At 46.1% G+C, this 21,497-nt stretch overlaps 1 protein-coding gene and 1 long non-coding RNA gene across 2 annotated transcripts in view; both read left to right on the top strand.

Annotated features, from left to right (window-relative positions):
- Window positions 1–12,391: 12,391 nt before the first annotated feature.
- Window positions 12,392–13,094, top strand: LOC115599219. The gene is made up of 2 exons (XR_003988225.1): window positions 12,392–12,722; window positions 12,852–13,094. It is a non-coding gene; the product is annotated as an uncharacterized LOC115599219 (long non-coding RNA).
- Window positions 13,095–17,031: 3,937 nt separating this feature from the next.
- SETD1B (SET domain containing 1B, histone lysine methyltransferase) overlaps window positions 17,032–21,497 on the top strand; it is a 44,519-nt gene continuing 40,053 nt past the window's right edge. Inside the window, exons 1-4 of the mRNA XM_030460815.1 lie at window positions 17,032–17,300; window positions 17,647–17,801; window positions 18,240–18,338; window positions 18,842–19,112. Coding sequence (XP_030316675.1) covers window positions 17,228–17,300; window positions 17,647–17,801; window positions 18,240–18,338; window positions 18,842–19,112 — 598 coding nt within the window. The 5' untranslated portion in view covers window positions 17,032–17,227. The remainder of the gene's footprint in view (window positions 17,301–17,646; window positions 17,802–18,239; window positions 18,339–18,841; window positions 19,113–21,497) is intronic.

Genomic DNA, 21,497 nt, shown 5'->3' with positions numbered 1-21,497 from the left:
ATCCCCCTCAGCCGCGCTCCGGGCACCCCGGGGCGGCCCCGTCCCACCCGCGCCCCGCCCCGCGGGCACCAGCGCCTCAGGTGCCTCCGGGCCCCTCCCGGGGCGGTGCCGCCGCCTCACACCGCGTAACCCCCGGGGCGGCGGGGATTCCCTCAGGGGCGTGGGGCATCGGTTCCTCACGGGTGTGCGGCTGCCCACCGTGGGGCCCCGGCGCTGAGGCGAACGCAGCCCCGGTGGACACCACAGGGCTCCCCTCAGGACTTTTCCCGCCCAAACCCCGAGGGGCTGCTCCCGCCTGTCCTCCCGGGAGCCTCCATCCACCTCAGGATGTTTGGCCCTCTCCGTTGTCTCTCAGCTCCCGCTGCCATCTTGGGTGCTCATCCTCTTCCAGCTACTATGGCGCCAACGGCCTCTCCTGCTGCCTCACTCCTCGTTTATTCCCCCAGGGAGCCCCTTTGGACCTCAAGCGCCATGTTGGTTAACCCCAGGTCTGAGGAGAAGTCTTCCAGTTCAGTGTCTGCAGCGGCGGATCCCGGTCCTGACGGCTGAGGGGCGGGAAGCAGAGACCTCCTGAGGTAAATGTGTCGTGACAGACTTGCTCAGGTGCCAATCTACCACCATACTCCAGAAAAAAACCAAAAAAACCCCCACAACCCTGTGTTTCTGTCCTAGCAGGGCTAAAACTCTGCTCCATCTCAAATAAACACAGCTCAGTTCTTCAGAAATCAGAAAGTGACCCGAAAATGTTTGAAACGCCACTTGTGGGAATGCTAACAACCCCTCAGGGACGTGTTTTGAGTGTTGCAGGATCATTTAATTCAACTAAAGGGAAAAAAAAACACCAAACCAACAAATCACCACTTAGATGGGGTTTTCTTGTAACTTCTCCTGCGCACTTGTGTCACTAGATGGCCTTCCAGACCGACTGCAAACTGCATCTCTTCCAAGGACGGGCCTGCTTTGTGCAGAGAGCAAACAAAAAGCAAGAAAAGGGGATTTCAGCGACAGGAAAGACGAGTAAACACCCAAGGAAGTGTCATATAATTCGAATAATCATAAAGCGGCCGATTTCACACCTGTTTGAAGCTAAGCACCGAGGAAGAAGTTGGTGTGAGCGTGTAGAATACACAAGTTGTCAAAAAGAGGCTTTATGAACTGCAGTCTTAGGCATCTGGGACACAGTAAAAGCTGTCAGTTCCTGTTGACTGTAATTCCAGTATCCCACAGGAATTATAGTCCGGGAAATAATTGTTTTACCCTGAACAGCTTTATTTGGACCTGGATCAAAACCAGCATCACACTATGTGCGAGACAATCAGTGAATAGACTTGGTAGTCTTCCTGTAACTGAGTACTGTAATTCAGTTGGCTTTGGTTTTGTTTCTTACCAAGGTGATTATTGCCATCAGAGGGTTTTTTTTGGGAGATAAAAGTATTCTGTGGGTCATTGCTACGTTTGGGGGGTTTTGCCAGTTTTTGGTTGGTTGGTTGGTTGGTTGTTTTTTTGCAAGAGATTTACAGTCAGAGTAAAAAAAATCAAGACTTTAATGGGGTATGGTAGATACCTGTACTCCAATCTTGTTACCAATTTGTTGCTTCATGGTTGCCAAGGAAACTAGTAGAAATGAGAGAAAGCTGAGCACTGTAAAACTGCTGGAAGTGTGTAGGATTTTTAAAAGATGCTTTAATGCTTTAGATGGTATCAGTGGGTAATTTCAGTTACTTACTAGGACACCCAAAAAAGACTCACTGAGTAGCTTTACTATTGAAGCTATGGCCTTCTAACAATTCAGGGTGATGAAATAAGCTTATATTTCCATTTCTTAAAATAACAAGCCTGGGGAAAAGTGCTTGCAACCTCCTGGACAGCTGTGGTACAATGGAAGAACCTCAAGGCATATCCTTAACCTGACCTCTTAAGAAAACACCAACACACTTGTGCTGCCTCTCTGTCTCTTGTGGTGTATCTGAAAAAGAGAAGGAAACTATAGAGTCAGGTGGAGGAAGAGATGCATAATTGTAATCATTTCTGCTCAAAAAATGCTGGTTTATACAGTAAATGTGTTAACAGATTGGACAAAATATTCTGGTTACCTATGTTCTTACATGTGGAGGAACTCAGAATACTGCCCAAGTTCTGGCCATTTAAGCTCTATCATAGTGCATGGCCTCAGGCTGACAAGTGTGGCTTGCAAGAGTATTTCTAATGGAAAATACAACTACTGTAGCCCACCAGCATAGTCTCAGACTACTGGTTCTTCCTCATAGCCACAGCTGCAGAGAGGAGTAACAGCACATGCCATCTGCTGTATGCTCATATTTTAGTTTATCTGGTAATATAAACTAGACAAGAATGGGAAGTCCTGTTCCTAAATGTCTTGAGAACTATGTTTTTGAAATACACTTAAGAACTTTCTTCTTGTTAATACAGATCCCAGTTTTGCAGAGATTTGAACGTAACAAGAACAAGTAGCAGCATTTATGTCAAAGGAAACACTCATAAACTTAGCTAAAAAGGTGCATTAACAAGACAGAACCTTAAATATTTGATTTTTAACATTATCAGTGATATTAATTATTTTTTGTTTTCAGCTATGAATACAAGAGCAAAAGACAATGCCCTGAAGAGTTTACAAGAAGAAGGAAAGACCATAAAGAACTGGATTTTGCATGTAAGTTGAGTGAATTTCTGAGAAATTTCAGGTGTTACACAAGGGCACCAATTGTTTTTTGTGTGCACAGCCCCCCACTGAAAAATAAATCCTGCCCTACAGAATTTAGTGTCAACTGGCAGGGCAGACAGGGAAGGGGAAAGAGTAATGTAGGAGAGCTGAACTGTACCTTGCACAAACAAAGAAGTTATGGGTGACAATATCAGTGTAAGAGGAGAACCCTGTAACAAAGCTAGGTGTATACTCAAGGTAATTCAATTTGTTTAAACAACAGCTGTAGAGAATTGGTTTTTTCTCACTCTGAGAAATTGTTTTTGCTCACACTCTTTTGACTCGCACTCAACCTTGAAATATCCCTTTTGAAAATGAAAGCTCCCAGTTTCCTTCACTTTCAGCTGCTTCTCAGTATCCATTTCTGCAGTGTTTCTTGCTGTTCCTCTTGCACATGCAGAGCTCAACCATCTGCTCCTCATGGCCTGATATTTTACACACACGCCCCCACCCCGAAAAAAATCCCTTGGGCCACATGATTCACCATCTATTCAGACCTTGCCATGTGCCTGTTTTTTGTGTAGTAGCCTCTGCTGATGTAAATCCCTTGTTTCATAAGGGCTCTCAATTGCCTTTTTCACTGAAGGCAAGGTGGCTGTAACACCTGCCAGTTTCAAAGATATTTAACCCAACCTAAAACATTATTGCATTGTTGTTTGGCTGAGCAGGAACCTTATTTTTTTTTCACAGTTGGAAGTGCTGCCAGAAAGGTATTAACTTTCTAGACTATTAAGTAATGTGGAAAAATTATATTTCAAGAAGAAAATTTCCTTTCTGCCTTTTCGTGCCCTAGGAATACAGTTCCTGTTTCACTTGGCTTGAGTAGCACATGCACTAAATCAGGGCAAAAAATTTTCAATAAACTCTACATAAAATCTGTCCAAAAGCTACCATAGAGTTCAGGGTGCTATGAAAGAAAACAGGACAAGTCTGCAACAGGAGGTGTCAGCCAGATTAGACACAAAACTCAGCAAAATCAGGCAGCAAATATTCAGGCACTTTGATGTAGTTTGGACAGATTTTTGTTCATAAACCACAAACTGACTACTACCTGGAGAGCAGCTATTTATAGAGATCACATACTGTTTCTTGGGTTGTTTTCTCTGGTATGCTTTAAATCAGGAGTGCCAACTATGAGGGCCAAACCAGGGCCTACCTGATGTGTGCATGGCCAAAGTGATGTATTTTGAATCTCAGCTTTCATTACAAACAGAATTCTTGGCTTTGCAGTTGTGGGGGAAAACACCCTCCATTTCAGAAACTTGAAGGGTGTGTAAATCAAGACAGTAACATCTCAGCCAGATAGAGTAGGTGCATAGGGGCAGTTTGAAGTTTCTGTTCCTCACTGGAGTCTGAATTCTTAAGCTGAGTTCTGTTGTAAAAAAATGTGTTACACAAGGTTAAGATCATCTTTTGCTTTTCTGGAACATCAAACACAATTGAGTGATCTCTGAAAAGAGAAATGAACAAGCAAGTGTCTGGCAACACCACCATAACTCTACCCCCATGGATCTGGGGGGTGTGTTTGTCTCCCAGATGTGCTGGCACAGCTCTGCTGAGCAACAGGGAGGAATCTGTCAAGGAAGGCTGGCAGAGCCATCACACTGATGCTGGATCTTGTCCCTCTGCCTCTGTGCTCAGCAGTGAATCTGGAAATTCTCTGGAGAGAGAGAGGGATTCAGAATGCCTGGTTTCAGGCAAGATCTGCAGGTTGTGTTTGCATTGGTAGCTGGGGTTGGTTTTTCCATGGGAACAGGCAGCAGCAGTGAGTTCAGGAATGATGTGCAGGCTTGCTCATGGCTCAGCCTGAGCACAGGGCTCTGCTACAGATCTGCATGGAATTAATCAGCATCAGATGCTTTTCTGCATCCAGATTTGCAGCAGGGAATAATCCCATCAGGAAGTAATTTCGGGAAACATAGGAAAAGGAGCTGTAAATAGCTTTCCTTCCAAAACTATGTGTTATTACCTAATATCCAGCTCCTCTCTTTAGTATACACCCTAAAATCCCTCTGGCTGATGCCTGCCTGTGTTTTCATTACCCAGCACTCCACCTGACCCGATAAGCACCAAGATGAAATTAAAAAAAAAAATCAGAGTGCTCTGTGCAGTATCTGCTTTCTTCAGATTACTTCTCCCCTCTACCATTCCCAAAATAGGTAATTCCTGGCAGAGATTTTCTTTTAACCTACTTGCTGGTTTAGAGACAAGGGAGGACTGAGAGCAGTAGGAGTGTATGTTAATTAGGATGACCACAGCACCAGAGCAGGAGCTGCACACAACTTCATCAGTTTACACAACAGGGATAAGTCTGGAGTAGGTGGGTCCACTGGGAGTGGCCAAATCTGGGTTACACTCTCCAGAAGTTGCTTGGTAGATTCCACTAATCATTAAAGAGGTAGAGTTATACTTTTTTTGTAAGGTTTTCGAGAACCTGAAGTTTAAATGATCCCAGGTCTGGCTTGCTAAATATGCTTTCCACTGTGTGACCTAGAATGCAACCTGAACAAGCATTTTCCAGAGCCATTACAAGAGTCAGGCTTTGATCAACACTTGGTTGCTGCACTGGATATTTAATAGCCAACACCTTGCACCTGGCTCAGGCAGGAAACTCTCAAACCTTTTGGACAAGAATGTGGAGAAGCTGGGAATATTCACACGAGGGGAAAAAGTGTGGCAAAGTAGGCTATAAGACAAAGGTCTGTAAGTGAAATAAAAGCAGGCTTTTGCTGAGTGGCACTGATAGTAAAGGGCAGTTAATACATGAAGCTCCCATCTTCCTCTCTGATACTTGTGCAGACTTCCTACAGGAAGGCAGGAACTGCAAACTGAAGAGATGATAAAATACTCTGTTTATATCCCTATGGGAGACACCATAACTTCTGCCTGTTTTTTGTTGAGTACAGGGAGAGCTAAGCAGGAAGCACTTGCTCTGTTTTTGGCAGGCTGGGAAGGAGCTCATATGTAGGGATGGAGGTTTGGCAGGAGCCAGAGAGGTTTGTGGCTTTTCAGAGCATTGCAAAACAAAGGACAGGCCCTGGCTGAGTTTATCTCAGACCTGAGTGGCCATCAACCCAGACAGAGCAAACTGCAAAGAAACAGAGATGCACAGAGTGGGCTAATTAATAACCTGAGGGCTGGAAATAAACCCAGTTGTAATTGTGTCATGTTTGCTTTAGAGCTGTGATTTTTGGCCTGTGCCACACTTGTGGGAGCTGCACAGGTTGACAGTGCAGAAGAGCTTGGCTGGAGATCCTTGCTCCAAGCCACCAGAGTGGGTCAGGAAGGCGTTTGAGCAATCCTGGTGGTGGTGGCATGGTCTGCTGTGCACGGGCACATAGAGGGCAGCAGCTCCAGCCCATGGGTCAGCACCAGGCTGGGGCTGGCATGCTGCCTGCCTGAGGTCCACACCTCTGTCCTTCAAGGCTTGTTTCCTGTGCGTTTCTCCCTTCCTACACACATTTCACTCCTCCTAACTCCCATGGTAACAACAGGCACGCTGACAACCTCCCAGTTGCTTTCTGGGATTAACAGAGTAGCTCTGATTTCTTAAGACAGGGAGATTTCCTGGTTAAAACTATTCTACTTAGACTTACATCTTTCATAATGCTGAAAATGCCTGTGTGAAAGGCAGCTGAAGCTACTTGTAAAATGTCAGTGTCCCTAGAACTTTCATGGTCTTAGGAGTCTAACAATAGTACAGAAAGTGCCTGTCCAAAGATACAGGACTCCAGACAAATTGAGAAAGGAAGCAGATTTAGCATGCTTCCAAATCAGACATTTTAAACAAAAATCTTCCAAGTACAAAACACATCTGGCTATGTGTTTGTTAAGTTTTTTATTGGCTTGAGATCCACACACAGAGCCTGTAGCAAATCCTCTCCACTGTAGCTTTGGGTGGGCATCCCAGTTTTCCTTTTAGGGACTCAGTTTTGGACCTGAAGTCAAATGTTCTCAGTCATCAAGCCTGCAAGCAAGCCAGGGCTGGCCATAGAGAACAGCTGCCTGAGTTTTAATTCCTCTCCCCACCCTTCTGCACAAATGTGCTCCTCAATCTTCTTGCTGGTGGAGCTGGAGAGAACGTGCAGCTCCCCTGCTTCCCTGCCAGCTCCACTGGCATTTCCTATTTTGCTGCCAACTGCATGTTAGGCACTGAGACCAGAAAGTATTTTTTCCATGTGGACAGCTGAGCAGTGGTGGAACTGGAATCTCTTTTGGTCACAACTCCCCTCCCCCCCCCTGAGATGTTGGTAACACTCCCTGAGGCAACACAGCAGGCATTTGTGATAATTTACTGCCACAGGAACTGCTTCCTGCAGGCTGCTAGCATCAGGTCTCCCTGGGCTGCTGGCAGGTATTGCTTGGAGAAAAGGCAAGACAATGTGCAGGGGAAGGTGTTGGGATGTAAAGGAAACCCTGTTCTGCACAAGCAGCTCCTGCAAAAGGGAGAAAAGCAGCAAAGGCTCTGGGGACTTAGTAGAAGCTAACTTCAGTTAGGAATTAGCAATGGCCTGACCTCTTGAGAGGTAAGACTATTAAAGTATCTGGAAGAAGTATTTTAATTTAACTTACCTTGAAAACACAGAAAAATCTAAAGCAAGAGTGAAAATAAATTAGAAACTAAGCAAAGATAAAAACAGATCCTGCAGGAATCAAGTCTAAACAAAAGGCAGGGGCTGTACAGTGAGAAAACCACAAATGACAGGGGTCGAAATGTAAAACCTACAGTTCACTGCAAAACATGAAAGCTGATGTTGTATTCCACACCTCCTCTTCCCGGGTGTAGCTGTCTCCACAAGGTGAGGGGCAGTAATGAATCAAGCTGCTTCCCTCTTTTCCTGTATTTTCTATTATTGACAGGCTGTGCAAGTTCTGCTTTATTTCCCCTTCCATATGCCGCTCCCTCCTTCTGTGTTTTTTTTTTTTTTTAGTTCTGCACCGTGTGTTTGGCCTCTCTCCCATTCCTTTCTCCTCAGTGTGTGCCCCCTGCTTTGCAAAGATCTGCTGTCTTTGTAACCTCTGCTGTGCACATATGCTGGCTCTCCCCTCCTCCCCACCCCCTGCTTCTGGGCCACCAAGTGTCCCTTTGCTTGACTCCAGCGTTTTTGCCCGAGGGGGGCTATCAGCCAGCCAGAAAAAGAACAGTTTTGCTATGGCCACTGGTACTGTTTGAATGCTGACAGCTCCTCTCTGCCGATCAAGGGGAACCCATGTTGCTCCTGTTGTACAGCTGATTGGTAGCGAAGGCAAAGGCTGCTCTGCAGCTGCTTAGCAACTGGGAGCTGCTGTTATGCAGCAGAGTAGAAAGGCAGTAGATGGCACAGCATTCCCCAATTCACTGTGTTCTGGTCCACTCGGCTGAAACCCATTGCTTAGTGGAGCAGCTGGGACACTCCCCATCCTGTCAAAAAATAAATCAAGATGCAAGTCCTTAACAGCAGATTCAAGAGCAATGGTGACAATGTCAAGGGCAAAACTATCTTGTTTTTTTGTCATATGCTGTTTGCATCACACCAGTTAGAAGCAACTGCTCCAATTTGTAAGCTAAACTCATTCCATTTGATCTTTGTCACCACTTTTCTGGCTGCAACCTTTTATACTCCATCACTTATGATCCAAAGGTCCCTGCATGTGCTGCATTTGTTAAAAAGGCTCACAGGTCTCCAGCAACCATTGCCTCTAGACAGTTTAATGGTAAGTGTCCAGATACACACATATTTTATTGCATAAATGTCCCTCCACATAACTTCTCTTCATTTTGTTTTGATTCAAGCTCTGTCAGTGCCCACATTCTTTACATGGTACATTCTTTTTGTTTGTTTGTTTGAACCTTACTGTTTAGGCCATGAAGCACTGAACTGAAATGTTTACTAATTGGATGGCTTTAGAATGTTGACTAGAATTGCCAACTTGATTTCTTTTATGATTTTCCTAATACTCTAGGAAATACTCTTGAAAATACTCTAAAAAATAGCCAGTTCTGCATTCTGCTGGGATCATAGCATTTCAATAGCAGCTGTAGTCAAGAAGTAACACAAAACAATCTGCAAGTCGGGTGTTAAAACAGCTTCTTTATTCCTTTATAGCTCAAGAATGAGTACAGCTCTGAAAGCATTTGCTACTATCTTACAGAGGTGGCTTTGTCATAATACAAGCAATAATAATTAAAAAAAGATGCCGTTTTAAAAGAAACAAAATATCCCCATCCCTGGCAAATACCCACCATGTCCATCAAAAGCTGTATGAGTCTTAAGCAAAATGAATGTTTGTTTCACTAGTGGGTATTGCTGTACATCTTTGCAGCCAAACAACACAGCAGACCAGTGATTCCCTGTCACTGTTCAATGCTTACATCCCATCCATCCTCAGAGCAGGCTGGGACACAGGTGAAATCTGTCAGGAAGTTGCTTATTTTGGCTGAGAAACTGCATAGTCAGATCATCTGCTGTTCTTAGGAAGAAATGGAAAATATTCATGGCAAAAAAAAACCCACCCCAAACCAAAACTGAGCAGCAAATACCCTGTCCATATTCCTACTCAATATTCCTTTGATATTCTTAGCCTGGTTTCCTAGAAATAGAACAGTCTAATGTGACTGTTTTGGTTTATGTAATTTTTCCTCTCCTTCTTCCAATCTCAAACAAATTGGGAAGAAGTCCCAAGAATAATTAGGTCTTGAATGAACAGCTGAGTAGCAGGGCAGGTAGCAGAGGTACCACCTTGGTCTAGGGGAAAGGAAAGGGAAGAATTTATCCCTTGCCTGTACCATGGGGCAGGACTGCTGTCTGCTTGGCACCTGAGGAGCTCCCAGCTAGCACAACACCCTTTCCTCAGCCAGGCAGGGCAAGCAGAGCTGGGAAAGAGCTGCAAGATTTATCTGAGAGCATTTAGGGACACAAAGATGTGTCAGACAAAGCTTCGTTAGTTTAGTTGCAAAGAGTGAAACTTTGAAACCTGCAAGTTTTGGTGGTAGTAGCCCTAATAGATTTCTGCAAGAGCACCGATGTTCTTCAACTCCTGTCAAGCATTTACATGATTATGAGCAGAAGAATGTACAAGCAGGCAGACATAATCCAATGGATTAAAACTTCATCCAACAGGAAGGTCTCAAGATGCAGTTGTAACCACTGTGATTCTTTTGTGGATCCCACAACTACCTGTTTTGGGCTCCACCTTACTTAATGGTTACATGTAGACGCCAGGGCATGCAAATACTCCAGTGTGCCTCCTGGCTCCTTTCCAGCTCCTAGACTGAGCTTTCCTCCACGAAACTGGGTTGTGGCAAAAGGGTGGTGCACATCAGACCTCCTGACACAACACTGACGTGCCTGAGGTGTATACACACCCCAAACCAGGGAACTCCTACAGTGGAGACAGCAGCAGAGGTTTATCTGGAATATAAAGTCATTACCAATCAAGTTTGTAGGTGACACGCAACATATATAAAAGGGGGGATAAAAAAAAATTTACATTGCAAGCAGGAGTGCTATATAAGGACTCCTTTTCAAGAGGGCCCAAGTGTAAAGCCACACATGGTAAATGAAGACCACAAACCACCAGGATGGGGATGCCATCCCAAGATGAAACAGATCTGAAAGTATTTTAGGAGCCGTGCTGGGAAACAGCTCTGAGCATGGGCTGGTGTAATCCCTGGATGCCTAACAGAGATACCTCAACCAAGAGAGTTGTTGGAGTGGGTTTGATCACTGCTGATCATGCTGTCCCCTTCTGTCCAGATCGAAATGGTGAAAACCTGGAGCGTTCACAGGGAACCACGAGAGGAGCAATGAGAGGATTCAGGAAAAGATGGACTCGAGGGGGAGCTCTGCAAGTCTGCAATGCGTGTTAAATGCTTGGCTGATCAGCCTGAACACAGCTACACAGGGACAGAAATCGGGTAATGGAGTGTTCCTCCAACAAGCAGACAGAGATACAGCAACATCCAGAAACTGAGAGCAGAAACTAGACAAGTTGAAAGAGGTATTTAGATTTCTAGTCTGCCAGGTAGATTTCGATGGAAACAATTTACCAATTCTTACCTTTCTCTCTCTCAAAGCCAATTTTAAAATGAGTATCGGTTGTTTTTCTAAGAGGCAGGCATGCTGTAGTTAAATTCTTTTAAATGAGAAAAAACAACAAATTCACAAAGATCTTATGACCTGTACAATGCATGAAGTCCAACAAGATGAACCTAAGTCTCTTTTGTCCTTTATAATCTATTAATCTAGTTTCCTTACACAAGCAGTGGATTGTGACAGGAAAACCTTCAATATAAAGGATTCTGTGTACAAGCCAGCCTAAAACAAAATGTTGTAAACAGGCATGATCATTGTTTGGCAGAACAGCTGCATATTTTTTTTTCTCTTTGCCTCTCAATCTAATTTGCTCTTGTTGCAACACTTTGCCAAAGAAATTAAATCACTTCTTATTGATAACAGACAGTGAAATAATTAGCATGAGAGTTTTCCACTCAACAATGCAGGGGAGGGACAAGAACAAACCTCTTTGCTTCAAGAATGTGCATAGAGTCACCACAAGCTGTTCAGACAAAAAAAAAACCAACTTTTTTTTTTTTTTTCTGTCCTTTTTCCCCTGAAAGATCTCTTTCTTTCTCTAAAGTCTCACGCAGTAAACTAGGGTCAATCTAACTCAAGTATGAAAGTCTGGTTTGACCTTTTCTGGGATTTAAAAACATGCTGTACAAGAACATTTAGCTTTTCAGATACGACGTTCAGCCATGAAACCACCCACTCTTGAGAGTGAAAACCGGTCTCAACTGCCTTGGTGACTTTTAAACTACGCTCAACATTACAGTCATTTAGAAACTCGAAAAACGGAAAGAAAATTTTCAGCTCAGACTTACAAAAACAATTTCCAGAAGTACTGAGGACCCACACAATTCGCTGTACAATGCCTGCTGCCCCAGCAGTTTCTGGCCCTGGTTTGCACGTACGCGGCACACCAGGCACAGGCGTCAGGACCTCTCCCAGCTGGAGCAGTTCATGGACTCTGCCATCGGGAACAGCCGTCCTGAACAATGATTAATTGCAGACAAAGATTATAGTCCTGGAAAAAATGCGCAGAGAGGTGCAAGTGCAGACAAAGCTGTCTGAGCTCCCACAGTATTATGGTCTGGCTGAGTCGTTTCAAAGGCACGAACTAGTTTGCTTCAGGGTTAAACAGACCAACGTTAAGATATGACATCCAAATCTCTATTTAAACATAAATTTTAAATCCCAGGGAAGTTAATACCCGATGCTGTTTAAATCTGCCTTTCTTCTTTTTTTTTTTTTTCTTTTTTTTTTTTTTCCTTAAATCTCCTTACGTGCTGGCTGAACTCATTATGATGCAAGCTGCAGAAACGTTTTCATTACAATTCAAAAAAAACCCTGCAAAACCAAGAACAGATCTACTCCATACTTTGATCTACACGTCGCCTGTTTCGGCCATTTCCAGGAAGCTAAAATGCTTTTCACCTCTATTGAGAAATACCAGAAGAGCATTTTAATGGCGTTTAGCTAAGAATAATGTCACCGTTTCTTCCAAGTTTACCAGCAGATTATTATTTAGAGCAATTGTAAACCAGGAAGGCTGTTGCAGTACTGGCAGGAGTAAGGGCCAGGAGATTCAGGATGGTCTGGCTGGACAAGGCAAGTCTCTCAGTGACCCAGCGAGTTCTGGTGGCTGCGGACCACCATGGCTCCAGGAGCTTCACCCTAAGCAGGGTGCAGAGCGCTGATAAGAGCTTTTTAAAGCCAGCCTGGCAGTACGAAGATATTTTTTCTTTTCCCCTCCGTGGAAACGTGTTATGTTTTGTGCGGACGGTTTGTCGCTTGTTCTCGACAGAGCCTGACCCGGTGAGGACCGAGAAGGGGGAAAAGAGGAGAGATACAGCCCTCGAGTCGTTGCGAAAGGCGCTGGCTACGGTGCCTCCTTCGCGGCAGCACCCTGCTCCCTCGCAGGAAAACACCCCTGAGCTTCGGCACATACCACAGTACAGGTTTTACAAACCCACGGAGCGGCTGGTCCTGAGCCGCAGGAACGGGCAGGCAGGGCGCACCCAGCCCGGCACATGCTGCTCCCGCAGGCAGCCTCTGCCAAGTAGCCACTTACCTTCTCCCTCCCACAGAGTCCGCAGGACGGTCCTGCTCTAGCCTTACCAGGGAGGCCACCTCTCTACAAGTGTTTGCTTTTCCTCCCTGTCCTGCCCTCTGAAGTGGTTGCTCAAGCCAGGCTTTCCTACCTCACCTAATGTGGGTCTGCAGTGGAGCACAAAGTACAAACTCCCCGCAGAGCACAAGGCTTGTGAAGCTCCGAAATAACCCCCACGCCTCCACCCAAAGCGAGCTGCAGAAAAATCTGCTCGGAAGAAGAAGAAAAAAATAATAAAAAAGGCAAGGAAGAAAAAAAAAAAGCAAGAAAAAAATAAAAGAAGGCACATGTAACACCTCATACGGCCATGGCGGCTGTGACTGCAGCACAGCAGCCGGCTCGGCGCCAACCCAGCTCAGGCTGCGGGCCCGGGGAGCTGGGCTCTGCAGGCCGGGCCATCGCACCCCGGCTGCGGGCGGGAGGAGGCAGGGCAGCGGCTGCCCCAGCGGAGCGGCTGGGCGATGGCGGAGGGGGGGAGAAAGCCCAGGAGGGGCAGGAGAAGAAAAACAACAAAGAGCCATGTGACGAGCGGCAGCCCCGCACCCCCTGCGCGTTGGCGAGGCGCAGCGCAGCGCGCTCCAGGCTGCCGACGCCGCCCTGCTCCTCCCGCGGCCAGAACTGCCTGCTCATTTGCCTGGCTTCCCCCCCTCCATCCATCCCCCCAACTGCTTGGTTTTTTCTTTTTTCTTTATTTTTGAGGGGGGGGAAAGGATGTTGTTTGCTCCTTTTTTTTTTTTTTTTTTTTTTTTTCTTTCCCCTCTGCATTAGGCTACTTTCATATTTTGGTATTTATAAAACCGAGCAAGAGGCTGCGGCTGGGGGAAGGGAGGACGGCGGTGGGCGGGCGGCGTTATTTATAGGCACCCAGGGCTTCGCCTGCATTATACGAGCTGCCTTTGTCCTCCCTGCCCGGCTCTCCTCTCCCCTCCCCCGTCCGGGCTGGAGCGCGGCCATCCCGCCCCGCCGCCCGCAGCGCTGCCTTCCGCAGCTGTAGGGCGCTCCCCGGCGCGGCCATGTTGTGCGCAGCAGCCGCGAGGAGAAAAACCCGCCAGGCGCCCCACTCCCTCCTCGGCTTCGTCTTCCATAACCCCTCATGAAGCAGTGGGGGAAGGGTGGGGGGGCGGGAAAGGAAGGGGGGAGGGGGGGGAAAAGACAAAAAAAAGGCCATTTCCCTTCAGTGATCGGGACACGAAGCGCCGTCAGGCAGTGGGGGAGAGCCCGCCTTACCGCCGCCCCAGCCCTGAGGAGAACGCGGCGCCGAAGGAGAAGCCATGATGGCGGCTACCCTCACACAACATGGAGTGCTACCGGGAGCGCCTTGTCCGCTGCCAGCCACCTCTCCCGGCGCCCGGGACACGGTGCTTCCACAAGCTTTCACATAATAAACCCACCAGACTTCGGCGGGGAGGCCATTTCATGGGCTGGGTGGCTGCACTAAAGCACAACTCCTGTGAATATCAACTGCGTCACGGCTCTCCAGCTGTAAAACTCAGGCTGCAAAGGGTCCTTCACTTGGAAGGAAACTCCCTCATTTTGGATTTACTTCTAGACCTTTTTTTCTCCCCCTCTCCAAGTCACTGCCTCTCGGTATGAAGGATTTTACAGTGCTTTTTAGTAAGACATCCGCCATTAAGACTCACCGTCTTGAAACCTCCCCCCTACCCCATCTTGTTGCTTTTTTTGTGTATGTGTGTGTCGAGCTTCAGTAATTAGACGGATAAAACATGTAAGGGATCCCTACCACCATCACTACCGCCTTCTTGCCTCTTTAAAAATCAACCTCAGTTAACATCTTACTGTTCACAGGCAGTTTTGGGTGTTTTTTTTTTTTTTTTTTTTTTTTTTTTTTTTTTTTTTTTTTGGTGCATTCAATAGAACAGTCACGTAATGCCTGCAATGGATTCACAGCGTTTCTCCGCCAAAAAAAAAAAAAAAAAAAAAAATCAAAAAAACAAACAAAAAAAAAAACCCCCTAAGACAAACTCAAACCACCAGGGCTGCGGACGACCAAGCGCTTTGTGCAGAAAAAGAAAACCCTCCCTGAAAAAACAGACATTTCAGAGCCGCTGTTAGATGTATCAGAGGAGAAGGAGATCGCCACCGCTCATACAGACGACCATTAGGATCTTTCCACCCAGGACAATACCATTAGCAGCACAGGCCTGGTCTATATGTTTCTCTGCAAGGGCAAAAGGGTTTACTTACCCACGCACCATAGTTGAATGCAGCTCTGAAGGTGAAGTTGTTATGCTTTTTTTTTTTTAAATAACGGCTATAAATATATATGATTTGTATCACTTCTCCCGTAAGTTTGCAAGTCAAAGCAGATCTTGTTAAGATAGTTAATGGATCTTTGTATGGCACTGGTCTAGCACCCCAAAAAAAAGAAAAAAGAAAAATGTATAAAGTTGTCCAGCTATGTGGACTGACCGTACACAGTGGACTCCTACTCGAGGCTTTAATCTACCTTCCTGTGGCAGATTTATTCTCTACATAAAAAGGACATTCAGTGTTTTTCCACAGAGTACGCAGGCAGTAAAAATATTCTCCTACTTTAAGGCTGCACATGTTAGTGTTAAAACACCTGGTTAACGTTTGCTGGTTGTAAACAACTTTTAAGCATCTCTTAACTAGATATTCTGCTTTATAAGTAAAATATCTCAAAAAGCATGAATTGGTTTAGATAAACAGACAGTAAGAACGTAAGACATGCAATGAAGGCTTAGCAATAAGGACCACTGCAGTAACATTAACATGAAAACTACACTTAGCAAGGACAGAATGGATTGGGTACTTACAACGTAAGAGAAAAGAAAGGAAAAAAGCTTATAATAAATTGCCCCCTTTTTTTTGCCAGAATTCACTATTCCTATGCCTATATTTAAAACATTACCTTTTAAGCACCAAAGTAGTTCACAAAAATGGCCAGGAATCAATTGTTTAATTCAGGAACTACTCCCTAGAATTTAATTGCTCGGTCATTGGAGAGCTGTATAAAGCTTAAAAACCCCCAAAACAACAAAAATATATTAAAAATAATGTATTTACTTTTCTTTTGGCATTCGAAATAGCTAACTGCTGACATAGGGTGTGCCATGACCTAGTTACACAAGACAAAGATGGATTTCCGAATCATAAGGGAAAAAAAAAAAAATCCGCATTTTTTTGTTTGTTTGGTTTTGGTTTGGTTTTTTTTGTTTGTTTGTTTTAATCCTCCTTCTTCAGTGAGTTCCTCTAGCATGGTGCCAAACATTACCACCACCCCGAGCCGCTCCCCGCGAGTGGACGGTGTGAAATTCACATGGCGGATCCCCCGTTTTGGAACAAAGGAAAAAGCCCAGTTGGCCATTTCGCTCCATTGCAGAAAAATGGCTGCCTGGTCTCTTGGCCTTCTTCAGCTGTCTGCTGAAGGATGTTTTTTACACCGCCGTCTAATAACTCAAGCCCCATGGAAGCTGCTCGTCCATTGGCTGCGGCCGCCCCGCTGCCTCTCACCAGCCAATTGCCCGACCGCGGCAGAGCTGCTGCTGCCGCGGACCCGCCGACCGGGCGCAGCCGCCCCGCGCAGCCCAGCTCCGCGCTCCGCCCGGTTCCGCGCCCCGGCGAGCGGTGGGGGGGACCCCGCCGACCGGCTTTTAATACCTAAAACAAAATGGAAGCTCCCCGCTGATTGGCTGCCGCCGGGCCCGGACCTTTAATAAGCAAAACTGCTCCCTCCTCTCACCCCCCCCCTCTTCCTCCTCTCCGGTCGTGTGTCTCCGAACGGCAGCACCCCTCGCCACCCCCCCTCGCCGCAGCAGGGCGGCGGGCTCCGCGCTCCGCCCGCCCGCCCCGGTCTCGCCGAAGTCTTTCCCTTTTTTTTTTTTTTTTTTTTTAAAGAACAAAACCAAAAAAACCCAACAACAAAAAAACAACAACTTGTCCCACCTATAGGTCCATCTTGTTTAGAAACAGTTTGCGCTAAGGTAAATGCAGCGGGCAGATTCCACTCGCCCCCCCGCATGCCCTTAACTCTAGGGCGGGGAGAAAAAAAAAATCAAGCCAGCCCGGCGACGGCCCATGCGGCGGGGCTCGGCGGCGGCGGGGCGGCGGCGGGCGGCCGCGGGCCGGGGGCTGCGCGGCGCGGCCGCCGTGAATGTGCAGGCGGCGGAGGGCGGTTAGGCGTTCGCGGCGCTCGCAGCGGTGTATTGTGGGAGGCCGCCGCCGCCAGCAGCGAGCACACACACACACAATATGTGGTGGCTCGCGAAAACGGGAGGCAGGAGCCTGGCGGCCAGCCCGCGCCGGTAACCGGCCCCATGTGAGACGGGAGCTCGCCTTTCGCCGCCCGGAGACGATCGGCCGCCGAGCGCGATGTCTTTCCGAGAGATCAAGGCGGGGGAAAAAGCCAAGCACCCTGAAGACCATGGCAAAAAGCAGAGTTCAAGTGAGATTGGGTCTTTTTTTTTCTCTCTCTCTCTCTCTCTCTTTTTCTTTTTTTTTTTTTTTTTTTTTTTTCCCCTCCTCCTCTTCTCCTCCTCCCTCCCTGCTCTTGTCTGGCTGGGGTGGAGGGGGGGACCCGGCTGGCAATTCCCCCATTTTAGGGCTCGCTTCGCGGTGGATTTCCTCCCTGTCTGGGTGTGTAGATCGGGCGGCTCGTTTAAAAAAAAAAAAAAAAAAAAAAAAAAAGAAAGGAGAAAAAGGGTCTTTGTTGAATATTTTTTTTAACTTTATGCTTTTCCGTGTGGATTTTTTTCCCTTCTTTTCCCCCTTCCTCTCCTCCCTTCGTCCAGGTTGGATCAACGGAATGGAGAACAGCACGCAAGCCAGCACTTCTGTCGAGAAAAGAAATCACCATTGGAGAAGTTACAAGTTGATAATTGACCCGGCTCTGAAAAAAGGACAGCACAAACTCTACCGTTACGATGGGCAACATTTCAGCATGCCTGTGAGTGTGGGGGGTCGTGGGTTTCCCCCATTGTGTTGTGCTCCCCCCCCCTCGCCTCTGTATTACCGGCGTTTTGGGGGCTAGGGGGTCCCTCCGGGTCGTAATAATCCCTGCTGTAGCACATGTGTGTGGGAGGGGGTTCCGGGGGGACACATACAGAGCCACCAAAGTTACTGCCACCTGACACTGTGTATTCAACTGTCAGGAGCCCGAGGAGCCCAAACCTGCGGCTTTATTTCTGTTTCCAATCTGTGTGCATTTCCCAGCAGTATTGCAATTTGACACGTGTGTGTATGTATGTGTGTGTGTGTTCGAGCTTTCCACTTCCCTTGAGGCAGCCCCTGCTTCCTTGGGGTTTATTTTTACTTGTATTTATATCTTAAATTTTAAGCCCTGTTATTGCTGGTTTTGTGCTTTTTCTCCTCCTCCTCCTCCCAGAACTCGGGAATCGCTCCTGTGGATTGTGTCAGGGATCCCAGAATAGGGCGAATATGGACCAAAACTAAGGAGTTGGAGCTGTCTGTCCCCAAATTCAAGGTATTTCCCCCAGCTTTTGGGTTTATTTCTATATTGTTTATCCAGGAGTGTAGCTTCAGTTCTGAATAGTTCAATGGACCATTTAAATGACAGTCATATTCCTATTAACATTATTATTTGGCAAACTGTTAAACAATAATCCTATCAAGATAACAAGAAATCAATGCATCTGTCTAATGAGATCACCTGAAGGTTTTGGAGCTGTGTCTTGGGGGCTCCTTGGGTGGGGGGTGGTGGAGGGGGGCTCTGCTGACAGTTCTGCTCAAGATACATGTTTTGAGCCCAGAAAGGAGCCGGTCTGAATGAATGGCTGCAAGGGCAGAGGCTCTGCTCAGCTCTGGGGTTCATCCCACAGCCCTGGAGGCAGTTTTCTTTACCCAAACTTTGCAGGATACTTTAACCCTCTCCTTCCCATGCTGTTCTTATGCCCTCCCCCCCCTTCCATCTTAGCTCATTAACGATAACAATTATTTTATCGCTCCCCACCTTGTGCCCGGTTCCAGATTGATGAATTTTACGTGGGGCCAGTGCCTCCCAAGCAGGTCACTTTTGCCAAGCTGAATGACAACATCCGTGAAAACTTTTTGACCGACATGTGCAAGAAGTATGGTGAAGTGGAAGAGGTGGAGATTCTCTACAACCCCAAGAACAAGAAGCACCTGGGCATCGCCAAAGTCATTTTTGCCACTGTCAAGGGTGCCCGGGAGGCTGTCCAGCACCTTCACAACACCTCTGTCATGGGCAACATCATCCACGTGGAGCTGGATACAAAAGGTGAGGGGGCACACTTTGGCCTCAGGCGTTTGTGGTTTGCAGTGCCCTTGTCCATCCCTCTCCTGAAACGAGAGGCTTGTGCAGACTGCAGGGATTAAAAATACGAAGGGATTGCTGCTGTCCCCCTGCGAGCGGGTCTGGTTTCTGGGGCCTTTGCAAGTCACGTGGAGCCAAATGTGTTGTCTGTTGCTAGGAGACAGCCCTGTAATTTGCAAAATGCTGCCATCCTGCCCATCCCCTGCCTCTACCCTGCCCTCAGATGCCTCCCGAGACCCCTATCTCTGTGTCCCAAGATGGCCCCGCTCCCCCACCCCTCAGGGCAGCCGGACCCGGTGGCACTTGGCTTTTGCAAACTTTGGGGCAAACCTTGGGATTTCCTGGGCTCCAGACCTCCGGGTTGTGGTGGCTGCAGCAGCATTGGGGCTGGGTGCTGTCCTCTGCGTGCCTGGCATTTCATTGATACTTCACAGCAAACTGGAGGCTGGCAGCAAAAGAGTGCACACGCAGCACTTGTCAGTGTGTGTGTGAGTGTGTAAGTGTGAGACTGGCTCTTAAAGTGACAGGAGCTCCCAGTCCTGGAGGGAAGCAGCTCTCAGCCCCACAGCCCAGCCCTGGGGAACCCAATAAAGTTTCTGGAAGTGTGGAAGCCTTGCATTTCACTGCTTTGTCTTTTCTCTTTCCTCCAAGCATGTTAGTGAAAGGCTTTGTTAAAATGTGTCTAAATTTTAGAAAATGTCTGAAGCTGAAGCAGTGTAGATCAGTTGCTTGCATTTCTTCATTGCAAACATGGAGTTTCTAGTTTAAAACTGGCTCACTGCACTCTTTCTTGGGAAGAGAACACTGCTAACAGAATTTTCTTAAAAATGCTGGTGTCTTTGTTCTGTATTAAAAGGTATCAACAATTTAGTGCAGAATCTGTACAGCAGTTGGTGTGCCATGTGTGGTAACAGGGCATATAGTAGGATGTTTATTGACATGACTGATCACCATTAGAAGAAAAATCACAGAAATAGTATATTTTCTATTGAAAATATATATGACACTATTCTATAGTGTCATTAATTTTTACTGTTGAGCTTCTTCCTCTGATTACTTTGAATTTTGAAGGTAAAAATTATATTTCAGAACACATTAACCATTTCTAGATTTAATAATAGAAGCTAAAGCAAACTTGTAAGTGGTGGATGAGAGGCATTTTAAATACAAGCTGATTGTTCTACATTCCTCCTTGTTCTCCTCTGTTTATAAACTGCTCTGCAAGTGTAGAACAAACAGCTGTTCAAGAAAGTGAGCTGCACATCAGGGAAGTGAGGAGGTTTTATGCTTCTGTTTCTTGGGAGAAAATGTTGAAGTCTTTGTTCCAGATTGAATTTTTGTTTCATTTGCCAGCTCTATGCTTCTAAAATATTTTTTTTCCACAGTTTCATCTCTTTCTTTCTAAAAGAGTAAGGCTGTCAGTGTGCTATAATCTGTCAGAATCAAGTAAAAATGTTAATTCTAAAAAAGGATTAACAGCTTAGGATGTTCTTAAAATATGTATGTATAGTTTTCAGAACTTCATATTCAGCTTTTAAGGGAGTGAAAGGTTGGTTAACTTGATTGTTATAGTCTAGCAAAATAGATACTTGGAGCAAAATTGTTGTCTGGCCATGCCTGGGATCTGGAACTAATAAATCCAGCCTCCTCCTCTATGACAGGCTGGTTTAAAACAACTTCTCTACCTCAGTTTATCCATCTACAGAATGGATACACTTAATAATTACCTGTCCTCAGAGAAATAGGTAGGAATCGTTTTGCATTCATCTGTTACTTTAAAAACAACATTGTAATACTTACTGCATTATATTTGGATCCAGGAAGGGTAATGAAACTTTCTAACAATTACTCTGTACTTACCTAAAAGCAAGTTTTAAAGTAACTCAACACTTCCATATCCATGGTCTTATGTGCTTGTTAACATTTTAACATCTTGTCTCCAAGAGACCTGTTTTGTCATGATTCAGTTGTACTAAAGCAGTTTACACAGTTGAAGATGGGGCTCAAGACTTTGTGAAATGAGAGCTGATAACCAAATAACCTCACCTGCAGCATTTGCTGAAGATAAATGGATGTTTTCCAGTACACACTAAAGTGTGCTTTCACAGGATTCACAGGGAGTTTGGGGTTTGATCCTGAAGGACTTTGTCATTAAAGTAGGCCTGTTTTGAGGGACATCTTGTCTGAATTAATTTTCTGGGCTCATATGCTGGAGCTGTCAATTTTTCTATGCATTTTTTTATCTTTTGGAGCAAAATTCAGTTGCAGGGTCTGCAAAGGCTGATTCTAGCCTTTGAAGCTAATGACAGATTTCTTAGAGACTGCAAGAGAAGTAGGATTGGGGTTTTG

Source organism: Calypte anna, chromosome 15, assembly GCF_003957555.1.
Source record: "Calypte anna isolate BGI_N300 chromosome 15, bCalAnn1_v1.p, whole genome shotgun sequence".
NCBI lineage: Eukaryota > Metazoa > Chordata > Aves > Apodiformes > Trochilidae > Calypte > Calypte anna.
Note: the sequence above shows the minus strand (reverse complement) of the source record. Positions and strands in the feature narration are given on the sequence as shown.